Source organism: Chelonoidis abingdonii, chromosome 3 (genome assembly GCF_003597395.2).
Source record: "Chelonoidis abingdonii isolate Lonesome George chromosome 3, CheloAbing_2.0, whole genome shotgun sequence".
Lineage (NCBI taxonomy): Eukaryota > Metazoa > Chordata > Testudines > Testudinidae > Chelonoidis > Chelonoidis abingdonii.
This window is the reverse complement of record NC_133771.1, coordinates 178,113,642-178,129,148: the sequence shown is the minus strand read 5'-3', so window position 1 is coordinate 178,129,148 and position 15,507 is coordinate 178,113,642. Positions and strand designations below refer to the sequence as shown.

Sequence of the window (15,507 nt, the reverse complement as noted above, 5' to 3'; positions counted from 1 at the left end):
AAAGAATTGTTGTTATAGTGGCGGATCTCATTAGAGTAAGGGAAGAAAAGGACCTTGAGTAATTGGTTGATCCAGATGACTATTGTGTAACGTGGGTCCGAAATTGGTCTTAGCATCCAAAATTCTGGTGGGGGCTTAACATAGACTCCGCTCAAGCTTATACAGTCTTGCGTGCTTATTCGCTGCCACAGAAAGGATTCTGGCTCTACCCGGTTCCAAATCTGGGTTGGGGACACTCCGGCCTCACCAACTCCCTGGAAAGACGCCCAAGACTCAGCAAGTAGGAGTCTACCAGTAAGGGAATTATCTCCCCTCCCTTCCCCCTCGTCTAGTGTTTCCGCTCGTGGCAAACCCTAGGGAAATTGAAGCAATCTCTTTTACTACCAATACCAGAAAACGTGCTCTCCAAAGAGACGCCCTCCAAGACAGGTGAAACAAGAATAATCTTACCTCTATTCCCACCTGTAACTTCCCTAGCTATTCCGCCCCTGGAGCACCAGGAAAGTAACCACAGAGCTGGGCTCCCTCCCTGCCCTGTCCACAGAGGTAGAGAGCTCGGGCAAGAAATTTTTCTAATTTGCCTCATAGGAAGAAACTCGCACAGTTTTAAAAAGAAAACTTTATATAAAAAAGAAAGAACATTACAGTATACTAAAACGGCATTAATGAAATTCATACAGGGATGTGGCTAAAGAAATAGGAATGAACAGTCTGATTTAAAAGCATATGCCCAATTAAACCAGTCCAGCAAAATAACACAATGTATACAAACCAAGCACCATAAACAGCTTATGCTTTGGGGTCTTTGTTGACTACACACTTGATAGTAGAATATTAGAAGAAGATTGGAGTTAGACGAAAAGCGGTCTACTCAGCCGGAAACAAAGACTGCGAGTTTCAGTTCCTCAGACTTGAAATCAGGTCTAAAATCCAGGTCTCTGATTGGTTCTCTGGTCAGGTGTTTGGTTCCCCCTTTGTTCACCCTTTACAGGTAAAAGAAAATTAACCCTTACCTATCTACTTATGACAACTATGAGTTGCCAATGTGATGTGGCCATGAAAAAAGCTAACGCGGTGTTGGGATGCATTAGGCGAGGTATTTCAGTAGAGATAAGAAGGTGTTAGTAGCATTATACAAGGCACTGGTAAGACTTCATCTGGAATACTGTGCACAGTTCTGGTCTCCCATGTTTAAGAAGGATGAATTCAAACTGGAACAGGTATCGAGAAGAGCTACTAGGATGATCCGAGGAATGGAAAACCTGTCTTTTGAAAGGCAACTCAATGAGCTTGCCTTGTTTAGCCTAACCAAAAGAAGGCTGAGGGGAGATATGATTGCTCTCTATAAATATATCAGAGGGATAAATACCAGGGAAGGAGAAGAATTATTTAAGCTCAGTACCAATGTGGATACAAGAACAAATGGATATAAACTGGCCATCAGGAAATTCACACTCGAAATCAGATGAAAAAGTTTCTAACCATCAGATGAGTGAAGTTCTGGAACAACCTTCCAAGGGGAGCAGTGGCAGCAAAAGACTTTTCTGGCTTCAAGACTAAGCTTGATAAGTTTATGGAGGGGATGGTATGATGGGAAGCCTAATTTTGGCAATTAATTGAACTTTGGCTATTAGTGGTAAATATGCCCAATGGCCTGTGATAGGATGTTAGATGGGGGTGGGATCTGAGTTACTACAGAGAATTCTTTCCTGGGTGTCTGGCTGGTGAGTCTTGTCCATATGCTCAGAGTTTAGCTGACTGTCATATTTGGGGAACTTTCCTCCAGGAAGGAATTTTCCTCCAGGGCAGACTGGCAGAGGCCCTGGGGGTTTTTTGCCTTCTTCCATAACATGGGGAATGGGCCACTTGCTGGAGGATTCTCTGCACCCTGAAGTCTTTAAACCATGATTTGAGGACTTCAGTGGCTCAGATGTAGGTTAGGAGTTTGTTGCGGGAGTGAGTAGGTGAGATTCTGCAGCCTGCGTTGTGCAGGAGGTCAGACTAGATGATCATATTGGTTCCTTCTGACCTTAAAGTCTATGACTCTCTGACCTTCCCAGTTAGCTGTGCTAGATGGAGAGGATACACAACAGCATCATGATGAAATGCTTTACAGAGAACTGGGTAAGTTAGATCATACTTCTTTTTTTTTAAAGGAACTATGGAGTTTTGTTTGTGTTGATTTTTTTTTTTTTAAAGAAGCTTAAGCATTTAGTTTTGGTTTTTACTGGCATAAGTTTTAGTTGGTCACTTTTTTAAAAAAATCAGCAGCAAAAACAAAAAACAAACAAGCTCTAAGTTATTTTCTTTAAAAAGCCACCCTAACAGTTTCTTTAAAAACTAAATGAAATAAGAAAATAAACCCGTTTACTTAAATTATCCACCTTTCCCTGTAAAGTGCTGCAGAACTAATAATACTGTGCATTTGTACAGGATAGCACCACTTCCTCTAAAGATCTCAAAGCACTCTATGAACATAAACTAACTTAGCCTCACAACACTCCTATGAGGTCAGTATATATTATTACCCATTATTATCAAATGGAGAACTGAAGCACAGTGACATTAAGCCAAAGCCACCCAGAGTCTGTTCAATTTTCTAAGACACGATCAGCTCACCAGTAGCAACTGGGAGCCTTTCCCTAGCGAGCGTGGAAGCATACGCCAACTATTGCTGCAGAACTTCAGCTTCCAAGTTATTGGTTGTGAAGAGAAACATAAACCACTTTTAAAAATCAGTGCAATCTCCCTAAGTCTGCAGATATCTAGTTTCAGTGACCCCGCTGCTGCTCATACCTTTGCTTAGTTGCTGCAGAGCATCATGAAAAACAGTGATAGATTTCACAGCAGTGACAAAAACCTGATGACTCATAGCCAGGGCCGGTGCAAGGATATTTTGCGCTATAGGCGAAACTTCCGCCTTGCACCCCTCCACCCCTCCCCCAGAGCACTGCTTATTATAAACTGTCAAAAAGGAATACTGCATAATGTGGCACTGTTCATTAGAATTAATACAAGGGGGTCAGAGGAGATGATCATAACAGTTCTTTCTGGCCTGGGGAAACCTATGAGCAAGGAGGAGGCTGAGAATGCCCCCAGCTCGCAGGGTCTCTAAACGTTCCCAGGCTCTGAGTGCTTCACCCTCTGGGTGGGGGGACCCAAGGGTAAGGAGAGCAGAGCCAGGCTCTCCCAGGGAGCAAGTGAGGATCTCCCTGGGAATCAGGGCCAGCTCCCACATTGGCACAGTACCCCTGGGGGAAGAGGGTTGGAAGTGCACCTGGGCCAGCCCTTTCCCCTCCGTTGCGCTGCGGGGTTTAGTTTCACTTTCCCTCGCCCTAGGAGGCGACGGCGCTCGGCCCCAGGCATGGTGCGTTGGAGGGTGAAGCTCACCTGAGCTCAGGACCGTGTCCTGCCTCCCCCAAAGGCTCCGTCCCTCGGCCAAGCTGGTCGCTGCGCCCGACTGGCTGTCTCCTCCTTGCTCTGCCGCAGGCTCCTATTGACCATCCTACACGGCGCCCCTCACTGCGGGGGCAGGCTAGTTATGGAGGCCTCACTCCCCACCCTGCCCTGCTCAGTTGACTCCCGTGATGCCGGACTCCACTTTTTGGCGCCCCCAAATCTTGGCACTCTAGGCAGCTGCCTAGTGGTTATACCAGCCCTGCTCATAGCAATACCAACCCAGTCCCACTCCTTCTGGGATTGCTAGGACCACTGACATCACTAGACACACTCCACCTCCAGCCTCCTTCTCTTGCACTCCCACCCCATTAGCCCAGCACTTGCAACAAAACTATGCTGGCTTCTTGCCTCACATCTTCTCTTCACCCCAATTCCCCCTGCCCAGTATATCATTATTCAGTGCTCATAATTTGCCCCATAGGCTAAACCCTCTGCTGCAGCAGCATTTTTGTGTGGGGCTTATGCTTTACCTACAAAACAAAGGCAATTAATATTTTACACTTGGAACAAGATAAATCATCAACATTGTCCTGAAGCACTAATTTTTTTAAACTTTCCTCCATAATAAATGTTTTTCTTTTAGAAAACAGCTAAACACATCCTGCATTTCTCAGAAACCAAGTGAAAATGGCTTTTGCTAACCCTCCTGATGGCTCAGCCAAAGAGGGTCCCAGGATAGATACCATGTGACTTTTTACACCAAATAAAGCTATAGCTTGAAATGCATCTGCATACAGCAGCTCCAGAACATTTGTGGTATGCAGATAAAGAATAAACAGTTTGCATCCAGTCTGGTTGAAAAGCTTGCAGACCAAAAAAATATCTGAGCAAACTACTGCCAGTTGGCAGGTTAAATTAAAATCAAGGCAAATTTCGAGCACAACTTAGGTTCAAGTCAGCTCTAATTTCTGTAGATTCATCAAAGCCTAAAATAATGTATTCCATTAAAAAGATATTAAAAAAGAATGAAGTTTATTACGAAGATGTTTTAAATTAAAAACATTTCACTGCCCTTAAGAAAAAAACAAACAGTTTTACTTGGTAAAGATGAATCTCTTCTGCCTAAAGCAAATGCAATAATGCATTATTAATTTAATGTGCAGAAATTACCAAGATACTATTTATGTAAGAAATACTATCAAGTCTAAACAAGCTCAATAAATGGCTTTATTAATCAGGGTTTTTAATGTGAAGAAAAAAAATAAGAGAACTGTACAAAGCTCTCAAGCAGATTTTTTACGTTTGGAAAATGAAGGACTATTTCTCCACTCCTGCCCCCACTCACATATGGTATACCCTCACTCATACATTTGAAATTCAGTCCAAAAATTCTGGGAGACAAAGATACACAAGTTATAGTCCCTTTCCTGCTGCAATCAGATCTGTGCACACATTTAAACAGACACAAATCTGACTGAAGGATTTAGGGCTAAATTTGTGACATTTAAAACCTTTTCTTTTAAACAAGTTACTAGTCACAGACACAAACTTTTTAAGATACAAATGATTTCTAAACCTTTAGAACAGCAGTGGAAACAAATCAATTTCCTAAACACAATCTACATTCCAACTGTGTTTATTACCACCTCAAAAGCTTAAATATTTAAAAACAAAACAAAAATTCCTGTCAAGTTCTGTTTTATTGGGTTTACAAATTCTTTTTCTGGAATTCTAAATATGGATTAAATTAATACGGTGGGTTTTATTTAACTTGTGCACTAGATTCTAAAAACCAAGAGGACAGCTCTAAGTATAGTAGTTGTTAGTAGATCGCTGCTGTGAAGTTGCCAATAGGAGCTCACAGCTCCCTTTTCTAGCTTTGTCTTATAACTATATTTGCAATAAGGACTGGATTTTTTTTTATTTCTTATTCAGACACTATTAGAATTTACTGTATTCTCTACTAAACCATAATTTTAAAGAGACACCTTTTGGATTTAAAAAATAAATAAACAGCAGTAGGAAGCACTAACTTTCCATTGGGTATGTTCATGAAATACGAGGTTTTGGTTTTGTTTTTTTTGGAGGGGGGGCATATAAATTTTACATTTTCATACCAGAAAGTTATTATTTAACTTTCTCAAACAAAAAAGACACAGACATCCAGTAAGCTTTACTACATTTAAATGAAAAGTTTAATCTTGCTGTTCTCATTTTTTAAGCTTCTAATAGTATTCCCATTGCTCCCCTTTATAAAGAAGGAATATGCCAAAGGGTTTCATCAAAGCTTCCATCTGTATTCTTAAAGTGCTCTTTCTGGGATTCTTATAAGTTAAATAGCAACAAACGGCAAAAAGACTTACCAACCAATATTACACCTATAAAATAGTCTTTTGTTCTAAAAGGAACCCACACATATAAATTTAGCAAAGATCTCAGGATTATATTTTGTCTAAAAGTATTTTTTCACCACAAGTGGGTCACACCAAATATATGCAAGAAATGTAAAATTCCAGCCATCTTTTTTTCTGTTCTACATGGTCAGATCTCAATATCTACCACTTCTGGGAAGGAATTTAGTCAGCGGTAGCATGGATATTTCAGTGCACAATTTCATGTTAGCCCCAGGTTTTTCTATTACCCATAAAACCAAGAGGTAATTTAAGATACGTATTAGAATTATAATGCATGTGGTTAATTCTTGGTCTCTGTACCCAGCCTAGAAAACTGAATTGGAAACCTTATATTAGAAACCACTGACTTTATCCATGCCATCAGTTTTTAAACAGAACTCTCAACTGAAATCAATGTGGTATTCCAATTAACCATACGTTCATTGAAAGTTGATTTATACTCAACAAGAAATCTCTGCAGATCAGTGAAATCTTGGTCCATGCCTATCAAAGAAGAAAATAAAGCTTCATCTCCCATCCTCAGTGGAAATGAAGGCAGATTAGGAAAATCTTAGCCCATCTGACTTAACCATCATTTTGTATGTTTAGGATTTTCAGTTTAGTAATACATGCACGTACTTGTACTGCTCTGCCGTTAATTAAAAATACATATTTTAAACACACACATTTGAAAACAAATCCCCTAGAAGTCAAATTTGCAGTGACCATGGAAAAAATGAAGCTAGATAGAACTTGGGTGCAGAGCAGATCACCAACAGAGGAGAACATACCAGAATTCCTGCTTGCTGCTTCAACAAACAGTAGCACAGCCCTGGAAAGTAGAACTGAGCAAAAAGACAAATCATATCTGATCTCCAAATGTCAGAGTAATTGGGGAACCAACCAATGAGTAAGGAAGTCCAAAACATAGCTATATTTAGCATACAAATTCTACTGCAATAAGTAGGAAAGAAGAAAGACCCACTATCTAGAAAAAGAGCTACTAATAAACTAATAAAGATGGATTGGTTTGGGGAGGCTTAGAAGGAACATTGTCACATTCACTGATGGCACGTAGCATAAGCAGCTATTACAACCAGCCAAAAAGAGAAAGATCTTAAATATAAAAAGAGGTGGAGGAGGAGAATAGAAAGGCTTCATGTTCCCAGACTTATCTATAAACTCAGGCCTGAAATCTTTCTCCCCTTTCTCCTTTTGAAATACTGCTTTTGTAGCTAACTTGACTTCATACACATGCACCACTTCTGCTAGTAAAGACTCCCTGCACTATCAGCAGCATCTGATAGCCTGTCTAGGAACGATACCTTTTATCAGAATGCCCACCTCAAGGTTTCTTAAAAGTGAGAAGTGAGCTGTAGCTCACGAAAGCTCATGCTGAAATAAATTTGTTAGTCTCTCAGGTGCCACAAGTACTCATGTTCTTTTTGCGGATACAGACTAACACGGCTGCTACTCTGAAATCTAATCTAAAGTGAATCCAAAGTGAAAAACCGCAGCATTCACATGGTTACCACCTTTCTCAGAGTACTCTTCTCCTTAGTAAGCATCAGAAAATGCACTCTCAATTGGAATTCAATGATGCCTTAAAAACAAAACAAATAACTAATAAAATTACAATGTGACACCATACTTTTTCATAACACAAGTTGTTACACAGAGTGACTAATGCAGAGACAATAGAACTGGATGAGTGGTAGAGTAATTTAACCTAGTTATTAACTGGTATTATGAATTATTAATATATAGCCAAATAAAAATAAATTAGAAGTCATAACTGAATTTTTGAAAACCTAGCTGTTTATTTGGTGATTCTAATCTGCTCTTTCCTAAACAAACTTACTTTCAAAACCAGTATCCCTGCTGGCAACATTTCACATCAGATGAAGTACATGGACCTTCATACTCACCAGCACAGGGCCGCCGAGGGGGGCGGGGGGGAGTGGGGCAATTTGCCCCAGGGGCCCCCACAAGAATATAGGATTCTATAATATTGCAACTTTTTTTATGGAAGGGGCCCCCAAAATTGCTTTGCCCCAGGCCCCCTGAATCCTCTGGGAGGCCCTGCACCAGCACGCCACATGCTCCTTAATTAAGCTCAGTTTAACACTTTCTCTGCAGTACGTAGAAGGAGGTACACAGGAAGTATGTCCTTAGCACCCTTGCAGGCATAATACTGCCCTTATTAAGAGATGGATTAGAAAGGACCACCTGATGCAAGTAGGAGAAAAAGACCTTCAGTGACTGCTTCAAGTCACACTAGGAAGAGAAACTGAATTGCTTTTGCCTAACAAGGACTACCACTAGGGATCTCACTATAGGTTACCAGCAGCATAACTGGCGACAATATACATTTTAACAAATGCAATAGAATCCTTTAAGAGATTTGTTATTGCACTATTTTCTCTCAATTTTCTCTTACATACAACATGATATACAACCTCAATGAATTTTTTTTAAATTATGTCTTTTTAAATATGTCTTTGAATCTAGGTCTTCCCAGAGAATTAAATCCAACACATAGTTATGCTCAAATCAAAAAGTATTAGGCTAGAGAGTAAGAAACTGACTTTAAGTAGAACAGTAATTCTCTGGGGTGTTCCAGATGTAAGTACTTTTCTAAAGAAAATATAAAATAACCACACTTGGGTTTTTTTAAAAAACAGAAGTTTTACTTGCCAGCCATTCCCAACACTGCATGTTTACTGCACAAAAGGTCACTTTTGCAACATACAGTCATTTTCTCAGTTGTTTGACATAAAGAAGGATGGCTACTTCCAGCCAATTAATTCCTATTTTAACAAGATGGACTACCTCAGTGTGTGAAAAAGCCACCAACTGTCTTCTTTACCAGTGTGACTAACATCTGCTGGTACCAATCAAGTTAACTTTTCTTTGTCAAACCATAATCCTGTTCTGTCCAGGTTTTCATTTTTTAGGAAGGTACAACTCATCAGCCCCTGCGAATAGGATAGAGTGATTCCTCAAACAAAGGCCCAGCAAATGAGCTAAATCAGCGGTTCGCAAACTGTGGGCTGGGACTTCAAAGTGGGTTGAGACTCCATTTTAATGATCTCACCGGGGCTGGCTTAGATTTGCTGGGGCTCAGGGCTGAAGCCCAAGCCCTGCCACCCAGGGCCAAAACCGAAGCCCGAGGGCGGCTAGGCTCAGGTTACAGGCCCCCTGGCTGGGGCTGAACAAGCCCTTGGGCTTTGGCTTTGATCCCTTCCTCACCCAGGGCAGTGGGGCTCAGGCTTTGGCTCACCTGGGGCAGTGGGAATAAGAGAGACTCAAGTTTCAATTCCCTCTCCTGGGGTTGTGTAGTAATTTTTGTTGTCAGAAGGGGGCCACGGTGCAAAGAAGTTTGAGAACCCCTGAGCTAAACTGAATTTAGTAGTAGTACCAACAACAAAATTGCTGGCACACCCACACACTCACTTCAGAGGCCTAGAAGAGGGAACATCAAAAATGTAGCAATTTCTGCCTCCATACACCTGCCCATATAGATGGTGAACAACCATGCTCAGCCCAGCCACAGCAGAATGATAACTCACGTTCTTCTAACAATACCTTAACTAAGAAAGAGTGCAGAGAGGCAGTGACCATTTCAACAGATGGCGCTTCTCAAATCTAGCAACTTCTTCCAGAGCATCTGCTAGTTTAGCACAGCCCATGATGGCCTTTAGTGAAGCCCAGTACACCAGACCCTTGCTCTTCTAATAGGGTGACCAGATGAGAGACATGAAATATCGTGACATGGTGGGGGAAGGAGGTCGCCGGCTGCAGAGAAAAAAAGAGCTGCTAGGATACAGGAAAAATTGGTCGGGGCTGAGCACCCACCGGCAGCTCCCCATCCCCAATGTTCGGTCGGGACGCAGGACAAACAAGTAAATATCGGAACAGTCCCAATAAAATTGGGACATCTGGTCACCCTATCTTCTAACTCAACAAAAGGCGCATATCTTTGGTAAACAGCTATGTATACTAGGAAGGGGTGGCAGCAGGCAATTAAATATCAAGATTTTCCAGTCATCTAATATGGCGTAGGGAATGAGGGAAGAAAGAACAAAAAGGAGGAATTAGAGCAGCAAACATTTGGCAGCTATCACCCATTTCTGGTATTTAGTGACAATATGTGGTAAGAGTACAGGTATCCATATTCCACACACATATTATGGCCCTTCATACGTCACTTTCTCATTAATTTCTCCAATTCTCACAAACAGTAATGACTCTCCTTCCTTCTTGTTCCCCTGAAAGATATATTTGTGTTCACCTATTAGCTGTAACACCACATTATTTATTCTTTTGGTTTGCTTTTCAAGGGACTGATTTAATCTTTTTGTCAAAATATTTCCAATCTTTCAGTGAAGAGTTAATTGACACTCCAGGGCAGAGAGCACCATTCAAGAGCTAGAATTAATAAGAATGTGAGAATTCTTCATTTGATTTTTATAGGATACCATTTTGTCAAAGCCTCCTTTGTTGGAGGGATCTTTTTGAAGTGTTTTATACCATATTGTTATAACATGCTAAAGACATTTCTGTGTCATAAACAACCCAGTTCTGATTATACATCAGGCCCAACTGCAAGACAATTAAACCCAAAATGCTTTGAAGTTCTGGCAGAGAAGAAAAAAGGACTTCAGTATTCTGTTCGATAAGGAAACCAATAATTGCCTCGACTGGAAGTTAATTTGTAATATATGGATTTTTTACTCATGTTCAGTAATATACTCTCTTGCGTGTTATGTACAATGTTGCACTTATCCAGATCTCAACAATAATTTTAAAATTACATATAAAAATGGGTTTCTTTGATCTGTTTATGCTCATGAAAGTTTCAACAATAAAGCCAAAAGAAAATAGATGAGTAAAGTCTTTTCAACTTCAAGAAACATGTTAGAAAGTATTTCTGCCTGTGCTGGAGGGCACAATCTGTAATAACTTTTTGCCTTCCCAATAATAATGACAGGCCCCATTATTAACAGGACAACTTGCTCTGCCGCAAATATGCTTGGCTGGTATAACACGCGCACGCGCGCACACATGCACACACACACACACAGTCTAGCTAAAGTACTTTTACTTACAGAAAAGTAAGTAAATTTCTATACTCTTCTCCAAATTGAGTAAATTTATGTCCTTCCTGAGACAGAAAACTACTAATGTATACTATTTTGATATTAATTGGAAGTATTCAAAATCTCAAACAATATACATATCATTCGGTTTGAATTACCAGCAAGTGCAACAATCAATCAATTTTAGTCACAAAAAAAAAAAAAATACGCAACATGACTCAAATGAAAAACAAGGTAGTTATATAAGGCATCATACTTCAAAGCTAAAAATTCTAAGAATGCCCTTTCCTTAACCGAAGCCTAGAAAACAGCTGTTGGTCAATGTTCACTATAAAGAAAAAAAAAATCAAAGACTAATTTACAATGGATGTAAGGTCACATTATATGTAATTAAAAAGTAGGCATGTTGAACTGTGTTCAGCCCTCAATAAACTTTAATAAAATCATAATCACTGTTGCCTGACCAAACAATGGTACAAATGAGGGGTCAAATCCTGAAACCCCTTACTCATGCATGCAAGCCTTATACATGCAAGGGAGGCCTATAGGACTACCCACATGGATAAGGATTATTCATGAAAGTAAGATGCTGCAGGATCTGACTGCAGTAGAATTAATGCCTTACAAACACCAACGTCCACATAGCAAAATGGCACTTTTCGCATACATTTTATTTCCTGACATAAGAAAAAAAATAATAGCTTTAGGTGGGATGGCTATCACTTCATGTGTTAACACAGTACAGATACTCTTTGAAATGCTGATCAACTTCACCACTGGGGTGAAGATGCTTTTAAATATTAACTGTATTATATTTGCATATGTCATCCAGAGGCACAATTTTTCCTGTTAAAAATGGAAACAGAACCTGTATGATTTTCCTCACGTGTCACTTTATGATCACAAGGCATACAATGACCATGAAAATTATTCAAGAAGGAATAGAGTATAAGGCAGAGAGCCAAATACAAAATAGCATACTGTTAATTATGGTTACCAGTTTGGTTCAGGCAGATGCCCAAAATGACAGAAAAGACATTTCAAAAATCTAAAAGGTCATAATCACACTCAAAAGCATTTAAATAAGTATTTTTTTCTAAAAAGCTGAGAAGAATTTTCTAATTATATGGATTTCACAGTAGGACTGTAAAATTGAACTGAAAATCTAACCTTTATAGGGAGAGACCTATCATACCACAAAAGGTAGATTTGCGGGAGTTCTCCCTATCACAGCTTTTGTCAGAATAGATGCAACTGCATTGAAAAATAGCAAACTTTGTGTTTTGGTACTGCAAATGGACTTGTATATGGCATTATGAAAAAAAAGTTGAAAAATATATATTATTATTTGCACTTTTCCACCCGTAAAGGTGTTCATAATATGTACTGTTGAAAAATGTTATTAAATAAACTATCCTGAGTTGCAATATTTTTTAATAAAATTAAAGTATATTCTATAGCTAGAAACATACACAACACTTATTCTAAGATTTTTAGAATACCAACAACTTTAAAAAAAAACCCACACACATTTGTGAAACTATTTTACCTTTTATTGTTACATGAAACTCCTAAGAGGATGCATGACTGTGAGAAATAAGGGGGAAAAAATCATATTTTGACACTTTATGTATATTCCGTGGACCAGATTCTCAATTTGCATAGATTGTTGTAGCTCAGTTGAATTCAATGGAGCTATGACAGTTTATACCAGCTAAAGATGCTGCCAAGCATTTCTCCTCTAAATCATCTGGGACCCAATCCTGCAAAAGTACTTTACCCAGGCACAGGACTCTTCTAAACAGTGCTTATTGCAGGATTAGGATCTTGGTCAGTTTCCTCTGGGTGAGTCTTTCACACAGCAAAAAAAAAAAAAGGGGGGGGGGAAATTAACATGAAAATGTAACTGTAAAACCACAAAAAAATGGTAGAGGAAGAACAATGGGGCAACCCTACCTGAAACTACTTTTAACCCCTTGCATGAAACTGACCAGATTCAAGTTGGTGTCTCTTTAAAGATCTGAGTGTATTCTCACACACATAACCAAAACCAAACATTTTCTTCTTTCAGTTGTTGACCTATCCATATAAATTTTACCACGATTGCAATGTGAAAGATAATGTTTTATTGAGTAAAATATATTTCTTGAGAAACTTTCTAGTTCCCTTTATTTTGCAAGAAACACAGCTAAACTGCTGGTCACACCTGGGTGAAATTCAGGCATTTAGAATGTATGCAGTTAACCTAAAAATTGCTAACAGTGAGAGAGGTTCCCAATACTTTCTGATCAAGAGTCAATCAATGAGAGCACTGGAGGCTGTAACTCTCAGATTTTGCACACTTCTAGCTGTGTGTGATACAGAACTCGGTATAAGCATAGAACTGTTTATGAAAGATAGATTCATTAAATTCAGGACTGAAAACATGGATTTGGGCATAACCTGGAGAGTGCTACCATAATGAGAGTGAGGTTCCCTCCCCCTGGTTTCTGAATGAAGCGGCTCCCCCTCACCCCATACTACTTCCTCACACTAAAACATGCCCCAGATGCCATCCGGCCCCAGAGGAGCTCCCGTGAAGGCAGAGGCCAAAGCACCTGCCTGGACCTCGTGGTTGGCAAAGAAGCTGCTAAGCAGGCGGCGACCCAAGCGCGTGGAAGGCAACCCACACTCCATCCTGGCCCCACGCCGGCAGTTTTCGCTCCCTCCTATCCCTTCGCTGGCGTAGCTCCCCATGCCCACAGCCCCCCCCACCACGGCACAGGACACCCGGCTTCCACCCAGCCAAAAACTAACCATCCCCCGCGCCCGAAACGGAGGAGGGCGGGAGCCCCAGGTTTTATAGAGGTTGGTTCCTCTCGCGCGTTTCTGCCCAGCTAGGATTTTAAGCGGATTCGTGACTGTGCAAATGAGAACAGAGATCTCGGGAGGATCTTTGCTTGACAGCTGATAAAGCAAAAAAAAAACAACACAAAAAAAAACATAGTAACACCCTGAAGTAAACCCCGCAGTCCCCTTTCAACCCGCACCCGCATTCAGGCAGCACGTGGGACCTGAAGGAGACTCTTGCACTTGCTAAAGTCCACCCCGCGGGGCGGGGGTCCCATCGTCCTCAAGGGCAGCTTTACAGCCCCGCCGCTGTGTGGCGTGCAGGGTGCGTGCACGAGGGGGCGGGTCCGGACTTTCCCCGGGAGTTGGATGCTACAGGCTCCGCCACTTACCCAAACTGCCGGCGAAACCGTCCATTTTGTGTCGGGAGAAGCGAGGGTCCGGGACCCCGGCGAAGCCGCTCGTGCTAGTGGAGACGATGGGGGAGGCAGGTTCATTCACCCGCAAAGCCGCAGCGGCGAGAGGCGGCTGCGACTCCGCCCCGGGCTCATGAGCCGCAAGCGCTGGCTCCCGGGGATCCCCCAGGCTTCGCGGCTGCTCCAGCGCCCGCTCCTGCTACTGCTGCTGCTCTGGCTCGCCGCCGCCGCTGCCCGGGCTCAGTCACAGCTCCGCGACCCAGCACCGCCGCTGCAGCTCCAGCTCCTCCTGCTGCTGAGGCTGCTGTCAGTCCCGCCCAATAGCGCCCAGTGCTTTCGTGCTTCCGACTCCGCCTCAGTTGGCAGCCAGGGCTTCCCCTGAAGGCTGAGGAGCCCTCTGGAAGGAGAGCAGGCCGACCTGCCCTCCCGAGCCTGGGCGAGAGGCTGCTGTGCTCTGCACGGCGTGAGTCTCAGCTGCCCTCGTCGCGACTGACTGGTGCAGGCGTCCCTCAGGACCTGCCTGGCTCTGTCTAAGCAGCACTGGTACAGCTCATTGCCCCTAGGCGCAGGTACACCACGCCGTGTTTGTCCTAGAGCATTACAGTGACTCAAGGCACTGGTGCAGCTCACTGTCTGGGCACTCGCTTCCTTGTCTTTGGAGCCCTGCTGACTCGGGAGCACCTGCTTTTTTGATTTGCGCGGGACCCTACCCAGGTGAGGTGCTCTTTGCAGAAACCTGGTGCTGAGGAGTTTATAACAGACAACGTTCTGACAAGGACCAGACAAAGAGGGAGGGGGGAGAAGGATGCCTCAGGAGACATCCCCCTTTTTATTTACTTTATTGCCTGAATCATTGTTGATTATTGCTGAGGATATATGAGTTGCTATGTTTCAACAGCAGGTAGACATCTCATTGTGCCTGGTACTGGTGTCTTCATGTACCTCATCTCTATTCACTTCAATGAGTCTATGCAGAATGCTGATTCCAGGCACTCAGGCACATCATCTTGAGGCACTTATGCATCTCATTGTATTTTTGCACTCATGAACGTATCCACTTATGGTAAACACAACGAGGAGTCCTTGTGGCACCCGAGACTAACAAATCACATTTTGTGCTTTGGCCTTTCTAATTTTGTCCCTATATGCTTGTGTTGTTTTTTGTGTTGGCATGTATAGTCGATGACAGCCAGGTCATCTGTGGTGATGTCATGGAGTCTCCTAGCCAACCAAAGATGGTAAAAAGAGTTAATTGTGGATGTTGCTATATGAGAGGTTAATGTCAGTGACGAATCAGAAAGTACGCCTAAAACAGCAGGTTGAAATGACTAATGGTCAATGTGTACCCAAAGGAGACTGTACAGGTGG

The 15,507-nt window shown here is 41.9% G+C and overlaps 1 protein-coding gene across 1 annotated transcript in view; it reads right to left on the bottom strand.

Annotated features, from left to right (window-relative positions):
- Nucleotides 1–14,436, bottom strand: part of EML4 (EMAP like 4) — a 273,980-nt gene extending 259,544 nt beyond the window's left edge. The window contains exon 1 of the mRNA XM_032773633.2: nucleotides 14,116–14,436. Within this exon, the coding sequence (XP_032629524.1) occupies nucleotides 14,116–14,140 (25 nt within the window). The 5' untranslated portion in view covers nucleotides 14,141–14,436. The remainder of the gene's footprint in view (nucleotides 1–14,115) is intronic.
- Between the last annotated feature and the right edge of the window lie 1,071 nt (nucleotides 14,437–15,507).